The 17299-nt window shown below is 38.2% G+C and overlaps 1 protein-coding gene across 5 annotated transcripts in view; it reads left to right on the plus strand.

The window, feature by feature from the left end:
* Positions 1-17299, plus strand: part of LOC121866055 (protein dopey-1 homolog) — a 42273-nt gene that overhangs the window by 4841 nt on the left and 20133 nt on the right. For all 5 annotated transcript variants that reach the window (XM_042365639.1, XM_042365635.1, XM_042365636.1 and 2 more), the window contains 10 exons: positions 822-969; positions 2305-2491; positions 3384-3549; positions 6267-6456; positions 7326-7501; positions 8151-8453; positions 10117-12043; positions 12266-12484; positions 13814-13947; positions 14836-17137. In XM_042365639.1, the coding sequence (XP_042221573.1) occupies positions 823-969; positions 2305-2491; positions 3384-3549; positions 6267-6456; positions 7326-7501; positions 8151-8453; positions 10117-12043; positions 12266-12484; positions 13814-13947; positions 14836-17137 (5751 nt within the window). In that variant the 5' untranslated portion in view covers position 822. The remainder of the gene's footprint in view (positions 1-821; positions 970-2304; positions 2492-3383; positions 3550-6266; positions 6457-7325; positions 7502-8150; positions 8454-10116; positions 12044-12265; positions 12485-13813; positions 13948-14835; positions 17138-17299) is intronic.

The following is a 17299-nucleotide window of genomic DNA, read 5'->3' on the forward strand; positions in this document are numbered from 1 at the left end:
ATGCTTGTTGAATTCTTGCTTCATACCTGTATAATAATGTCGGCTGAAATACTGTACGTGTATTCCCATATACATCTCAATATTTGCCCCTTATGATGCAATGCTCTCTCTACACATGCTTCTCAGTTATAGCAAAGTATAGGCAGTTATTGCACTATTCAAATTATGGTTGACTGTTACATACCACCATATATGATATGGGAATTATTACTGTTTATAACTCTTTTTTTTGTTTGGATCCACCTTCTGTGTATTAGTTGATGAACACCTGATGACAAGGATCTACAGGGTATCACAAAACTCTAGCCTTGTAGAGTTTTAACATTTGGTTTATGAACTTTCAAATCATATGTAATGCCATAAGATTATTGTATAGATTCTGTAATATTCCTTGTGGACCAGGACAGTCTTAAACCTCCTAGTGTCTATTGTTTACCAATTAATAGTACCTTTATTGATGTACTACTGTATCAGTAAAGTGGCATGAAAGTTGACCTTTTAAAACACAATTGTTATCCAATATTTAATTTCTGTAAACCTTCAACAGTATTTGTTATTGGCAGGCCAGACTCCTTTTTTATCTTAGGCCAAAATTCTGATCTATCTTTAGTTTAGCTAGTGAAAAGGTTTTATTTAAAGTACTGATTATTACTTGAAGACTTGTGTTTAGCATGTGTGGCCTCCTGTTCTCATCTTACATTTATTGATGTTGAAAATAGTAGATTAAATGGAGATAGGGAGACAGAGGTCATGGATAAATTATTTTTCAGTAATGCACATTTTTAAATGAATAAATAGTTCACCATGCAAATTGTTTACAGTATGAGTGGACTAAGTCTTGAAGAATATGATTTACTTGGGGACTCCAAGTACCGGGCGTATGTGGCAGCAGTGGACAAGACATTACGTAACTTTGAAAATACCAGTGAATGGGCAGACCTTATTTCCACACTGGGAAAACTTAATAAGGTAATATTTCAATAAGTTAAAGTATATCATGTTATCCTTGTCATGAAAACATGTGCAGTCCATTTGGGGGGAAATGAGGCAACACTGGGGACTCTAATATTACTGTACTATTGTAATTGTTTGTCCATAAATTAATAAAATGAGATGATATACTGTACTGTATTGTAATTGTATTCAACAAAATTCATCAATTATGTTTGTACATTACAGTATATGTATTCCTAATTCACATGACAAATACAGGCAGTCTCTGGGTTACGAACGTCTGCCTTACGAACTTCCGCCGATACGAACGAGGTTAAACTTTAAATTTACAGTATTTTATTTTCCTGATGACTTATTTTTTACTTCATTTACTGTATTTTGTCATTCTACTTCTTCTTTTCTCTTAAATTAAGTGATTTTAGATGTATATAAGGACTTAGGCTATGATATATTGGGATTTTAAATATTGTTCTGTAAGTACAGTATGCACATAGCATGTGTTTCGACTTAGACATTTTCGACTGAGTAACTTCCCCTGGAACGGAACTCGTTCATAACCCAGGGACTGCCTGTATGATCAAAAAATGTTCTGTGATGTTATTGTTATAATTTTTTCCTTTTTTTATTTCTCTTTTTATTTTTTTATTTTTTAGAATGTGTACTGCTATATTGTCTTTGGCAGCCTTGATGCAGTCAATTAAGAAATGAAATTGATGTGAACTACTGTAATCTATTTTGCGAAGTACTGTAGTGAACTAGGGGGGTTCTACTGTAAAGATATCCCCTGATATATGTACTATGTCTGATATGGAAATTCCTTTTAACTTACTCACATATTGACACCTGCTTTTCTTTAAAGATTGCCAACTTATAGCTGTCATATGGTCCAGACGGCCGCCTAGGATGATTAGAGGTGCATTTATGCTCTCCTTACATGATCACTGTATTTATTGTTTACTGTTAATTTTACAGGATGTACAGTGATGAACTTTGTTTGAAAACCCTTCAGTGGACCAACTTTCTCCCTCCCTGGAACATAACCCTCAATAATACTGGAGATGGTCTTTATCTTTTAATGTACAATTGCTTTTATTCACTGGAACATAATCCTCAGTAATGCATGGCTTCTACCATTTGATGTATGTATGTGTTTCCCTTAAGAGAATTTCCAGGACCACAACCCTTTCGTATATCGGGGATACCTGTATATGATTCCATGATCTTTAACATATTTCACTTGTGCAATTCTTCTGATCTCCATATCACTTGACATACCTGGGATTAGGGATGTTTGGGATAAAGGTCATACAGTATATTCCCTTCTGACCTGTCTTTATGTATTTTGAACAGGTGTTACTATCCCACATGAAATATCCTGTTGTCCCACGACGCATAACCATCAGCAAGCGACTGGCACAGTGCATGCATCCTGCCCTGCCATCAGGAGTTCATTTGAAGGCCCTTGAAACATATGATATTATATTCAAATGTATGGGTACCAATCGCCTCTCACAAGAACTGTTTATATACAGTGCAGGTCAGTAAATGTTTCCAAATGATCTTTTGATTTGGGATTTATTTACATTTATTGTTTTTTGTAATTTTGTCTATGAATACCCAGAAACAGATTTTTAACATTTATATACAGTGCAGTATTTTATTATCTTTGTGAAGAAGGTTTAACAGCATACAGTATTGTAAATATGGATACAATGTTGTCTTCAAAGCTCTGGAGAGTGATGGATATGGTGTAGTACAAGAATGGTCAGAATGAAAAATGTGACAGCTCAGGATAGATAATGGGCTCAGAAAGAGTGGTTGAATAAGAGCAGCATAATGTACAGAGAATCTTGGTAAGTGGGAAATTTAGTGGATTTGACAAGATTGACAAAATGAGTGTTTTTAAGTGAAGTGAATTAAAGAGCCATATGAGGGAACAGAGGTGGCATGATACTGTTCTTGGAACTTTAGTTCACAAATGTGTGAAGACATTTATAAAATGCCTGTGTGCCTAAAACTCAGTGCCATTCAGATGTTTTAGGGAGATATATCCTTCAAGACATCTGAATTTTTTTGTGTGTTCAAGTTCAGGGGTTCAAAATTTGCATGCCATTCATATTTTTGATCCAAAGATTCAGTTAGGTTGTCTTTAACACACACACACTCAGGTGCCAAAAACATTAGTACAGTACAGTATACAGTTCCAACATAAATCCCAGAATTATCTCCTTAAATCAGTCTTGGAGAAACTAAAGACGAGTTAAAAGGATAGTGTGAGGATGTGACTTAAGTGGGGGTTTGGTGAGCTCCATGAGGACTTTACTAATTAGAAATTCTGTAATGGCTATGATAACATGATATTGATTGATAGAATGAAGGATAATTGGCAAAGATGTTTTACTCTAGTTTTTGCTATTTCTGTTTTGCAGGTTTATTCCCTCTCTTCAGCAGTGCTGCAATGAATGTAAGGTCTGCACTTCTCACAGTATATGAAACTCATTTTGTCCCCTTGGGCCCCAGATTAAGACCTGGACTAAATGGCTTCCTATCTGGCATCCTTGCTGGGCTGGAGGAAGGCTCTGATCATTTGGAGAGGTAATTTTATGTTCTGTTTATTACTTTAAGAACCATCCACTGCACCAAGGTACATTATTTGGTCTCAATTGCTGTAACTAGTGCAAAATAAAAAAAAAAATGTGAAGAAACACTGAATGGGACATACAGAACGGAAACAAAAATATTCATTGCTTGATTAATGTGCTTGTTTGTGTGTGTATCTATTCTCCTTGTTTGAGTTTATGTAATGGGGGGGGGGGAGCAGACAAGGTGGACTCTCTGGGTCCATAACTTTCCAGTACAACAGTATATATTAGTCCTGTATTGATAACTTATTATAGCATTGGAAATTCAAGTTAATAAATTTGAACTTTGTTGCATGGTTAAATTATTTGAATCGATCACTAGATAACAAGGGTGCTGACATCTGGCCGCAGCCACGAGACAGAATGATAAACACTCGAACAAACATACACATTGCCTGTGGAACTAGAAGATGCTGTTAAATAGGGATCAGCTGGCTGGCATATTTTGATAGTTTTTACCATAAGTTAAGTACGTTATTGACTCCATAATGTCTGACTATATAATGTTAATGAAGAGAAATAACCTACTAATTTATAATGTTCTGTATTGACACGGTAAAGGCTGGCAATTTTGTTTATACTGTACGGTACAGGTCAGAGCTCCGTCCGGATTTCCATGGTCCAGCCTGAGTTTTTCTCGTCATATGTCATGTCATTTTTTTATAGTTCCTCTATGCATTTCCTAATGCCAATAATAAGTGTTGTACGCGTCGATGAAAAAAAGTGGCGCCGCCAGCGTCAGCGTAAACGGCCGAGAAATTTGATGCCGTCAGCATCGGCATAAACGATATCATAAATTGCCAGTGGCAATGAGTTTTCAGTGACGTACGAATGCAGCCCCGAAACGCGTATTCTCCTGTGTATGGGAGTAACATATGCAAAATAAAAAAATATTCGTTCATTTTTAATCATTTACAGTATTGTGATTTTTATTATATCATTTTAATTATTCATTTGTTTCCCCGCAAGAATACTAGCATCTCAAAATGCTTGTCGCTCATTCTGCCGCACTTGGGCCTCAAGACGTCCTTGCCCATGGAGAACATGCGCTCCACGGCAGCACTAGAGGGGATGGGGGTGTTGTATTTGATGAACAACTCCTTCATGGCCGTGTTGGGGAAGGTGTCCTTGTCGAAAGTTTTTTCGAAGGTTTCTCCCCCAGGAAACGCTTGGAAAGGTCACTGTCTTTTTCATTCCTGCGGGGGGTCTCGTACAGGGCCTGGAACAATTGGTCCTCCATGTCATGATCTTTGTCGTCTCCCTCACTGCTGCTGCTCTCAGTTTCGTGCACGGACTTCTCCACCAACCTGGACAGCTGGTTGGTGGCCTTTTTCCTGACTTGAAAATTCAAATCTGTAGAAAGCTGCGCAGGTGGCAGGTGTGGCAAAAATTTTCCCGGTCGTCTTTAGAACAAGATAATTGAAAATCGAACTTGGAAAAATAAAGAAAAATAAAAGTTGACGAACAAATTGACGCTTGACGCTCCGCTCAGGTGAAAAGTTAACTGCGTCACCTGTACCTTCACCTGCCCAAAAAATTTATGGCGTCAGCGTTAACAAAAAGTTGCAGCCGTCCATTGATGGCGTTATATTAACGCCATCAACGTACAACACTGCCAATAATGTACCTTAAAGTTGTATAACAACACCAAATTATTATGTTATGTTGGCTTATTTACCACGAATACACAAGTACTATAGTTAAAAAAATTTATGACAAACCCTTATGCAAAAAATAGGGGGTTGAACTGTACTGTATATGCGTAATATTTTTCAGGGGTTAAAATTCATGCATTTCTGTGGGTTATTTACGGGGAATGATTGCTGATGTTGCCACATCCCCCTACCAGACTGAGCTGTTAGCTATATTCAACCCACAATTTCTGGTAGATGTACATAACTTTTTATTATTTTACTTGGTTACATGCTCACACAGTCCTACATACAGTACAGAAGATAATTAGCATAAGGATGAAATACATAAAGGGAATAAACATTACTTCTTGTGCAAAAGTTAGCATGCTGTCCCAGCATGATGGAGCCCATTAATAAGGGGTAAATAGAGGTATTGTTTCAGTTGGGATGCATTACTATGGCGAGCATTGAGGTCAGGCTGCTATCTTTCCTGAGGCTGTGTACATAAGTTGTATCATTTTTGGCATGACAGTACATATATTGACCACCCATGGTTTGGAAAATTCTTTGGTCCAGCTCTGGTCTGGTCACGAGGATGCTGGATTGGAGGTGTTCAACCTGTCTGTATTAGTCTGTATAGGTACAGATTTATATACATTGTTTCACCTTCAACCTTGATTATTATTTTTTTGTCTGATTTTGTGTATCTTTGCTTGAGCTTTTTTACTTTTTTTTTTAAATTAGTATACAGTATAGTATACAGAGTTTCATCAGTATATTGATTGTGATATGCAGTTCACTGGATAACATTTTTAGAAGCCAAATGGAATATTTTAATACAGTAGTGTACAGTATAGTGTTCTACATTAGAGCACTTGTGAAATTTACTGTAGGATGTCAACATGAGTAGGGAAGAAGGCTGTGGTTGGGGGCACCGCCTGGGACACAAGTCACTCTTAATCCATCCCTAATTACTGTATGTGGTGTGTAAAAAAATATTGTCATATGTTAAGAACCTTTTGATTCTCTTCCAAAGGACATCCCAACTTCTGTCAAGAGTTGCTGAGGGAGTTGGCCAGGCAGAATTCTTTGGCTGCCTTTGGGATTGTGTTTGGGGTAACTCTGGGGTTCGTCTTCCAGCCATAACACACATCATGGCTTGCTACAATAAAAAGCTTTCAACAGAAGATCAGCTTTACATCTTGGGTACCAATATTGATGTCACAGTGAGTGTTGATTTTTTTAATTATACTGTACAGTAGAGGCTATTTTCCATATAAGACCTGTAGATGTTTTCTCAGTGTCCAGTTGTTCATTACATGTATTTTCCTTACTTTTCCTCGGTTTTCTCTACCCCCTTGGTCCATCCCACAGAAAAGTGGGAGAGGAGTAAAGAAAGGGATAGAGGAGATTTAGTTGCTGTTGCTTGTACTGACTGAAGAGGTGAAGAATTTAGATATACAGGAGAATTGTTCTATTATGAAGGGAATGCTAAGAACATAAAATATATAATACCGAGTGACACATGTAGAGAAAGAGAGAGAGAGAATAAGACAATAATAACTAAAAATGATTAAATATGGGGATAAAAGATATTTTTAGAAATTAATCCTCTCGCGCATCATGAAGCAAATCACGTAAAATCATTGGGTAACACTAATTGCATTGGTAATGCAAACTGCATCATTAAACTTTTAAAAAATTTGCCAAAAATGTTTTAAAGTTACTGGTAATCGCATCATAGATGACTATATGATCTTGCTAGGGAAGCCAGGGAAGCCAGTGATGTATAAACCATACAAAAAATTTCTTGTGGGATTAATTGGACACAATGACTTTTGTCGTGGTCACGGAAGCTTAAAAATTTAATGCATGCGTGAGAGGGATAAGGAAGGCCTCAGTTAAATTAGAAAGATAGGTTGAGTAAATACAAGTGTGAGTATCGTATCAGTGTGGGGTATTTTACAGCATGTCCTAAGACAGTAGTGTTTGACTTTCCTTGTTTTGCAGTAAAAGGGAAGTAGCATAGTAGTGATAGTACGTATAGGTGGATGAACTTTTCCTGTTGACTAATATTTGATTTGCAAATTGCCAGGTGTCAGCTCTGTGTCAGGCCATGGAGGATTCAAGTGTTATGGTGCAGCGGGCAGCTCTTGATCTTACTCTTGCTGCTCTGCCTATGCATAACACTCAACTATTACGGCCTGACTTGGTCAGAATTGTTACGTCTGCTATATTGGTGCTGCTAAGAAGGGATATGTCTCTAAACAGGTGAGTTTAACCTACTGGGTAATCCAATTACAGTACAGGTGTACTGTATAAATTCCTTAAATCTCAGACCTTGGAAGTTGTAGAGCTCTGTTAGCTGTGAGTATTCTTTTGAGTGCAAAAACAGTAGTAATTTTGCTGTATGTATAGTAAGCAGAAAATTCTTCATTCAGGAGCTTTTAACAATATTGTCTTGGTCCATTTTATCATGTAAAATGACTATAGGTAGGTTAGCATAGTTGTTTGTACATTTATATACCTGTACTGTTTATTATTTAATTTTCCTATTCCTTTTATTTATTACATTCTGAATACTTCTACATCCAACTCCTTTGAGAAAGTTCTTCATGGCATAATATATAATGAAAGAAAAACTTAGAATTTATAAAAGGCACAGGAGAATGATGAGGTGGATTTATTTTCAAACCTGATGATGTACAGGTATTACTATACAGTATGTAGTGGCATTCATGTGCACATCCCACACCAGTTACTGATCACAGTTAAATGTATTGTATATAGGTTTTTGGAATATGTACAGTACTGTATCAAATTTTGGTATAGTATTTATTTGTTCCCAAAACCCTCTACTCCAAATATTTTCAGATTCCTGATACTCGAAATTTACAATATAAATATATATTTTTTCCAGACGACTGTATGCATGGCTGCTGGGTTCTGAAATCAACCTTTCCCTGTTGTCATCAGAACACCCTGTTGTTAAGCGCCTTAACAGTGCCGTGAGTGATACCACCACTGAAGATGGAGGAGAAATTAATGCCTATTTTGAAACTTTCTCAAGACCTTTGCTAGTAGAAGGCATTATCGCATGCCTAAGGACTAGTCAAGGAATAAATCCTCCTGACCTGCGGCCTTACAGGCTTATAGTCTCACTGTTAGATAAGCCAGAAATTGGTCCTTATATTTTGGATGATATATTCTTGGATTTGCTAAGGTAAAATATATTGATTTTATTTATTGTATGTTTTTAGTTTTAGCATATATACCATTATAGTACAGTATTACATCAGTTAGAAAAACAAATGATAGTGAATGAAGGGAAATCTGTGTTTGCTTTAAATTCTATTGATATTGCATTAAAGTGGGAAAAGGCTTGCAGTGGGTGATGCAAAGAAAGAAGATTCTTTTCAATATGGTAACTTGAAGCAGGACCAGGGAAAGACCTAGTGCATATTTGAGATGGTCACAGGTTTGGATGAATGTGTCATGATTCATTGATTGATGGAGGATTTTACATAAGTTAACCTTCTGTCTCTATTGTATTGAGTGTATTTGTGGATGTGCTGGTTATGGATTGTATAAAGTGGCAAGATAAACCAGACAGATAGTTGGAGCACTGTACTGTACTGTACTGTACAGTACAGTACAGTACAGTACAGTACAGTATAACTATGGAAAGGTAGTACAGTACCATGATTAGGTTCAAGTATAGGTAGCTGTATTTGAAGATAATTACAAGTACAGTAGTGAAGAAAGAGCCAAGTACGCACACATAAATATTTTTCTCCATGTACTTGAGTCCAAGACTTAGTACATCTTGGTAGGTAGTAGGCAGCTATCAAACAGGGAGGTACTACTGCCTGGGAAGATATTGGAAGCATAATGTGTTGTCTAAGGGTAGGCCCTGCTGCCGTATGGCATTAGAAAAATTGTGACAAAGTCCCAGGTTGCTGATCTGACGGACTTTCTGCCCCATTTACACATTTGCAGGGTCTCAATTGTGTCTCTTACTTTGACAACACAACATATACTGTATATTGTTTCTCACTCTTCATCTTTTTTTTTTTTTTCAGTCCCTGATTTGGGTCAGTGACCTGTACCTGGGTGGGCTAATCCCCATTAAAAAAAATAATACTTTACAAGTACTTTTGAAATGGGCATACATATATGTAGTATGTGACTACAAATCAACAGATGTATCATTTAATTTGTTTTATAAGTAAAATGTGCATTGCTTTATGAAAATTCAATTTATGAAAGGTTTTCAGAATCGTAACCCTCTCATAAATCGGGGTCTGCCTGTAAACATGTACTACATTAGTAAGAATGGAGTGATGGCATAAAATGAAGGGAAAATGTGTGTGTATGTTCTTTTTATTTTGTCTTTACCTCTGCCACATTACACAACCTATCGTTACATGTTCAGCAGTACATCAATTTTTATCACTACAGGTACTCCTCAACTTGCGACCTACTTGACTTACGACCACCCGGACATAAGACCGCCGCAGTCGTACAAAATATTTTTCAAATTACGTATTTTCGAGTCCTGGCGTTAGTGATCGCGTTGTGTACTGACAAAATTTTTGTTTGTATTTCCCTTTAAAATGGCTGGCAAGCGTAAAAGTGAGAGTTCTCGTGGTGCTGAGAAGGAAAAGAGACCCCCATTTTAGATTTTCTATATTATTTTCGCATTTTCTACTTACGACCAATTCGACTTATGACCTGGTCGTCGGTCCCTAACCCGTCGTAAGTCGAGGACTTACTGTATCTATATATAAAATATAGTAATAATATGAGTACCTGCTTAATTTTTTTTTAATGTACAGTAGTAAAACTGAATTTGAAAATAATAAGGCAACCTTTTTTATTTTCAGATGCTTATACCACACTTGTCAAGTTTTACAAATTGCAAATGAGACTCCAGCTGAACCAAGCAGTAGACGTCAGAGCACAGTAGACAAGCAGAATCCGCCAATACCGCCACAGTCTCCAGATGGCACTAAACCTCTCATAGAGGGTAACAGAGGGTTTCATGAAATTACAAAAACTGCCACCTTGCTCTTCAGTGCTCTACAACCTTCCTATCCATGGATGCATCTCACAGGCCTTCTGAGTCAGGCCTGTCTGCTTAAGGCAACATCTGGTAGCAATATGGAAGAAGTGAAGAGCAATAAGGCTAGTAGTTGCTTTGCATTGGTGGGAGCAGTAGGAAGCTCACAGATGAGTGTGTGTGAGTTGTGCACTTTGTTGCAACACTTGCTAACATCACTTCCTTTAGACACACAACAACAGACTCAAGCATCTAGACTACCAGAGGTATTGTCTTCTATAACTGCCCTCCTGACTGAACACCTCATAGTTGTGACTGCCCAAGAGCTCTCAGTAGGATTATCCCTTTGTCAAGCTATTTTGCATAAACTCATTCCTTCAGTCACTCTTCCTCCTTTGACTAATCTTTCTCGGCCAGAGTCACGAGCTAGTATTGGTACTTTTGCTTCGTTGCAACTCCATGCACTTTCACAAGTTTCAACTGTACCTCGACCCACAGTTGTCCCAGAAGCCTCTGCCCGGGAGAGCCCTCCTTCTGAATCTGGCATTGTTCAAATTGGTATTGAGGCAAATGAGGAAGATGTGAGTCTGAGTGAGGAAAATAGAAATAATGAATATAGCACGGATACTTCTGTAACAGGAGAAAATACTAGTATTGTCAATGAAAATTTAACTGATATTGAAGCAGAAACCTCATTTATATGTAATGGACCTAAATTGTTATCTGAAGACTCAAGAAAATCTGAAACAGAAATTGAAAATGATATTGGAAACAGTGAAGAATCTGCAAAAGATGGAAATGTGTCTGTAAAAGATGATGTATTTAGTATGAAACTCAACACTACAGTTGATTTGTTTGATCTCGATGAAGTGGAAGATATGGTTGATAAAACTGAGAGTAAATTGGAGTTTGATGCATCCACAGACAGAAGAGAGAAAATGGATAGTATAGGTGTTCATCATCCTGATCTCTCTCATTTAGAGATCTCCCAAGAAGCAAGTGAGGATGAGTATGAAAGTGCTCCACAGAGTCCTAACCATCAAAATTCCTCTCCCATTCATAGTTATGTGAAAAACTTTGAAAAATTTTTCATTGAATTTATTAAAAAAAAGTTAATATCAAATAATTCATCAATTATAGACTTTCAAAATATGTTATATAGGTCTGATATGTTGGGTATAGACAGTCTCTCTGAACTTAAGAATTTATTGAAAGAGTGTTTGCACTGTTGCGAAGCAAAAAATGGATCAAAAGGATCTCAAGCAACCAGAAACCCATCATCGTTAACATCACCTAGAACAACTCCCTCAAAATTATCTCATTCAAATTCACCTGTTCATATGCAAAGCAAGGATGAATTTATTGATTTCATGTCTGTTCTTAAGTTGAATCCCAAATCAGATGAACAGCTTGGAGTTTTCAAAGTATCTTGTAGCATCCTTGTTGATCTCTCATCTCTTCCAACAACCCCAGGATTGACGCTCACTCGACCAAGCGCCAGCATCCCACAGTGGCTTATTGGATTATTAGCATGTGTTGTTTGTGGAGGCCAAGTCTCTCCAGAATTTTCTCTAGCTTCCATATCTACTCTTTTGGAACTTGTCATGTTGGCTCAGTCTGAGCTCTCGGTGTGGCAGTGTGAATCAGCACTTGAAGGAGGTGGTGAAGCTGGTGTAGTCACAGTTAACATCACACCACTGCTTCTACCAACGCACACTCACATATTGTTGTATCATACATTTGTATATCAGGTATGTTTTTTGTTTTTTCACTTGTTTTGTTGGTTAGTGTACTTCATGTGTATCAGATATCTTTGAAACAAATTCAGCTGCCATACATTATTAATTTCTACATGAATGTTTGACTAATAAGTGAGTGGCGATAACTTTCAGTATACCCTGTACTGTATGTGGATCTTGGGATGTGGGAGGCATAATTTTGAACTGTACTGTATATCAAATATCTTCTTTCAGCACATGGCACGCCAACTGTGGACTTACCTTGAACCTAGCATGAGTCAGTTCCATGTAACTAGCACAGAACTGCTCCTTCAGTTGCACAACTTGACACTGCCTCATGGACCCAGTGCTACCCTCACATCTGCTCCACCTCAGTCAGCCATATCTATTGTTGAGAGACAAATTCTTCTTGCATTGACTCGTTCACTTCTGGTCACTGATACAAGAAAAAAGGTTTGTTTCAAAATGATTTTGATTTTAGGTAGGCATATCACTTAGTGATTTTGTATGTAGTAGATTATCTGCCGTGACTTCCAAATGAGAAATAAAAAAGGCTGGAGGATAGATGATAGTGGCAGAGGAGTGGCCCAGGAGCATGAGGCTTATAGAGCTTGCAGAGAGCAGCTTGTAACATATGGTAGGCCCCATCCTGAAACATATGGTAGGCCCCATCCTGAAAGGGAAACTATGGGCGGAAGAAAGGTAAAGAAATCTTAAAACAAAACAAAACATATACTGTATTATTTTTTACCTATTTTTAATCTCTTTGAGGTTGTAGTATTGCAATATTGAATGTGGTATATACATAGCTACCTATAGTCTGTTCACTCACATCTTGCAACTGAGGCCTAGGGTCTGTTTGTAACAAGGCAGCTGATTGATTGGCAGAAGGACATGGTAAAAGTCACTACAATTCTTTAGTAGTTAATCTACTGTATTTATATTTTGATATTTTGATAATTACCGCTCTGGGGGAAGCAAAAATTAGCATGTGAAACACTCTGGTAACACAAATTGCTTGAAGAGAACAAGAAAAAAATTTAAAATGTCAGTGACATCCTTCATCACCTTACGTGACGTCACGCAGGGAGTAGAAGTTGTTTCAGAACTTGTTCATCAAATTCGTGTTCTCTTCAAAATATTTATGTTACCAGAGCATTTCACATGATTTCTCATGTGCAGATAATATCAGAGATCGAAACAGAAGAGTTAATAGCCTTTAAAATATCATAATATAAATACAGTAGATTAAATACCTGTACTGTACTAATGAATTGTAGTGACTTTTCCCGTGTAGCTGCCTTGCTACAAGCTGAACCTAGGCCTCAATTTCAAGGTTCGAGTGAACAGACTATGGTTAGTGTGAAAACTAATGTGTTTATATCATAAAGATAGTCTATATTTTTAATAAAATGTAAATAAAGGGGATTTAAAACATACGGGCACAGGTTGTGGTTGGTACAGTGAGGTTAGCTTGGGTAGTAGAACTTGTGGTCCGACGGTGGTGGTGAGGCAGTCGTGAAGAGGTTGGTCATCACTTTTGGGTTAAATCCCTGCATGTCCCATTCATGATTGTGAAGATTAGATCAAGATGGGATAGAATCAGTATTATGTAATATCTTGTTTATGAGACATTGAAAAATAAGATTAAGCTCTTTTATGATTCAGGTGAACAATGATGAAATAAATACTGTAGAAGTTCATTATTTTATTTACAATAAACAGATGTAAAGGCTAATGAAAAGTTCATCTCTCAAAATTTTATTTCATATATCCTCAAAGACTGGGGTTGTATGGAGTCATGAGGGTATACGTGCAGAGTATGACAGCACAGCCATGCAGCAGTGGATCACCTTGTGGCAGGTGTCCCGCACTTTGTCATCTGGATTATCAGGAAGACGTCCAGGATTTGATAGGTAAATTTAACTCGTCTCATTTTCAGTAAGCCACCTCATAAAGAAGCTGAAGTGTATGTTTATAGGTACAGTGATCTAAGCCTAAGAGAAATGTATACATGGAATAAGAGAGGAATGTTCAAAGAAACATAAGAATAAGATAGATTTAAAATGGTAAGAAAATAAGGGCCCTTATATCAAACAGCCCATTACAGTAAACAGATAGACATAAACAAATAAGAGCATATGAATATAGATACTAGTCTGTTGTAATGGATTGAAAGTTCATGAAGTTAATCCACATCCACTTTTGAACTTGATGTGGATGAACCCCATCCTTACTGCACACTAATACTGTAACTCCATTTAGTTTATAGTACAGTATTGCAATTAAACATCTAGAGTACAGTACTGTATGCATTTCAACCATATAGTAAGGGGAGGTAAATTCCTCGTGTATGGGGGTCTTTCTCTGCCGAATAAAATCGTGTGATGTTAACCAAATAAAATATGAAAAGTGGCATCCTGTAGTGAAGGCGTTAAGGAGAATGTGAAATGCAATATGGAGTGGATGATAAGCTACCAAGGAGTAATTGAAGAACACGGTTAGTGCTCTGTACTTGTGGCTAGAATGATTGTGGAGAAGTGACTCAGAGTCTGGTAGCAGTTCCATAAATTCAAGTTTGGAAACAGGATCGTTGAAGGTTAGTTGAACCGGTGATGGGACAGCTGTGGGAGAGGGTTGCATACACGAAAGAATTGTTAGGTATGTGTAATGGTTGTACATAGTGCCCATAATGTATGGCAGAATTTGTGCAAGATATAGAGAGATAGATTGTCTTTGTTAGAAAATGTTGATCAGTGATGGTGATACTGGTGGATGTGGATAGTAATTGATATTTTTTTCAGGTGTTTGTTTTTAATGGTAGAGCGTCTACATGGAGACAGTGGCACCGAGCGTAGCCTTGCCCATGCCTGGCTTGCTACCGCCTTGCAGCGTAGTGATACTGCACGGTTAATGGATCCCATTTTGGTGTTATTGCTTCATCCTCACACTCGCAGAGTTAGTGTTCAGCATGTCAACATTGAGAAGTTACCCCCAACACAACAGTGCCAAGGAAATAACTGTGTGGTAGAGGAATCCCAGATATATGCCATCAGTTCTGAAGGTGGAGAGGTCATGTACCATGTGAGCAAGGAAGGAAGACAACCTCAGGTGAAAGGAAAGCAGATATCTGCACCTGACAAGCATATACTGGCCTTCACATCAATATCTAAAGACAGCAAAAGGGTAGTTACTCACCATGCTAATTTTACTGAATTTGATTTACCATCTAGTCATGAACAGCCTCAATTGCAGTCATCTATTTCTCTCATGGTAAACCCATTCATGCAACATCCATGGATAGATATGGAAGATCTGGCAAAAATGAACAAGCCATTAAATCTATCCAATGCAGTTCGAATACAAAATGGAAGCTATCAAAAATCATCAACATCATCTGTACTACAGGAGGACTTCGGGAAAGAAGGATCACCGATAGGGTTTGATGAACAAGAGGAAGAATTAGAAGAGCAGTGGACATCAACCAAGATTGTTAGAAGTATTTTGGAAGAAATAATAGATGCTGTAGTAACTGACCACTATAAGTATCCTGAGAGTGATGGGTCTAGTGATCAGGACACCACATCTCAGTCTGTAATGAGTGATGGCATTGTTCCAGAATTGACAAGACATCCATTCCATTCTCACATGCTTTTGTACATGCAAGTTGTTGACAGTGGACAGTGCTTAAATGGATTAACATTAATCAGAAATATAATTGAAGCACAGCCCAAAAATTCTCTCTTAGCCCTAGCATCAACAAGCATTAACACCTTACAGTCAACATCACCGTTGATATTATTATTGGCTAGACATCGTCGATCTGTCTTTGGAGATGGTTTTGATGGTGGAAGTGTGAATGATATGGTGAGTCAGTTTCGGTCTACCATGTATCTGCAGGTGGTGATCACAGTGTGCCTTTATTACCTACGCTCATACTACCCTTGCCTTCCACATTTAAGATTGAGAGATGAACACCTACATGACAACCAGGAGGTCCAAGTAACATCAGCAGAAGTTCTCATTCTTATCTTTACCCACTTGTCGCCTTTGGTGACTGATTCGCCTAGGGGTTTTACTCCATATATCACTGACCTGTTAAGTAAATGCAAAGTGCAGAAATGTGTGTTGCACTGCTTACTTTCCACAGTGCATTCTATGACCACAACTGGAACAGCTGCTGCTTCAGACCAAAAACATTTTCTTAGCCAGGAAATAAGAACCTTCACAGAGGAGGTGCTCGAGTACAATTGTGGTTCTTCTGGCCATTCGGGCTCCGTTTCCCGTCAAGAGACCTACCTGGCCCGGATTATTGATCTCACTCTTGCTTTAATTCGATTAGAAGACACTCTGGCAACTGATCGGGCTGAAAGTGGCGTAATCCGTGATCCTCCTAGTGTTAGCATGAAATATTCAGGGTTCAGTGCTACCAAGTACCAGCCAGGACAACCCATTCCAGCTCAACCCATGTTTATGGAGGTACTAACTGTTGCATTGAAACAACACCATTTACGTCACCTGCATGGATCATGGTTACACTTATTTACTGCTGCATTGCCACATATGGGCCCTTCACTGCCAAACAACAGCTTACGTGTGACATACTTAGTGTGTGAGCTGTTGGAGTGCATGGCCCATTACTACTTCCCAGGTGCCCCCTCTCCACAGGCCCCTCCAGACTACACACTGACACTGTTGCAATCCCTCACTACCACCGTTCATTACTGTCTCCTGGACCCAACACAGTCACCAGCATTTGGATCTTCATCTTTCACAGCCTCAGCTGTTTCCCCAACAAGTCAGACTGCTGGCCAGATCTTGTATAATCTTCTTCACGTCTTCTCACCAGTGGGGGAAATCATGGATGCACCTGTTGACAGCAGTGGCTTGGATCCACCAGCTTGTGCCCGCCAGACTCTTCTCTGCCACTTGCCTCGAATAATTTCTGCATTACTTTCTCTCTGGGCTGCAACAGGAGATGATCAGGAATCTGCCTTCATGTTGGGCAGTAGACGAGGAGTTAGACAACAGATAGTAGAACTATTGTCTCCAATTTGTCATCACCAAACCCCGCATCTTTTAGCAGCTGTCAGTGTTGTATGGCAGGTAAGAAAACAAATTTCTTTTTCTGTACTACTGTATATTCATATACAGGCTAACCTTACTTAACATCTTCCCAGACGATATTACAGGGTATTAGTTTTTACATCGTTAAGCGGAAAAATGACTACCACAATATTTTGACAGTGTGAGAACTTTTTTTAACAC

The sequence above is a fragment of the Homarus americanus genome, unplaced genomic scaffold (assembly GCF_018991925.1).
Source record: "Homarus americanus isolate GMGI-L3 unplaced genomic scaffold, GMGI_Hamer_2.0 scaffold4854, whole genome shotgun sequence".
NCBI lineage: Eukaryota > Metazoa > Arthropoda > Malacostraca > Decapoda > Nephropidae > Homarus > Homarus americanus.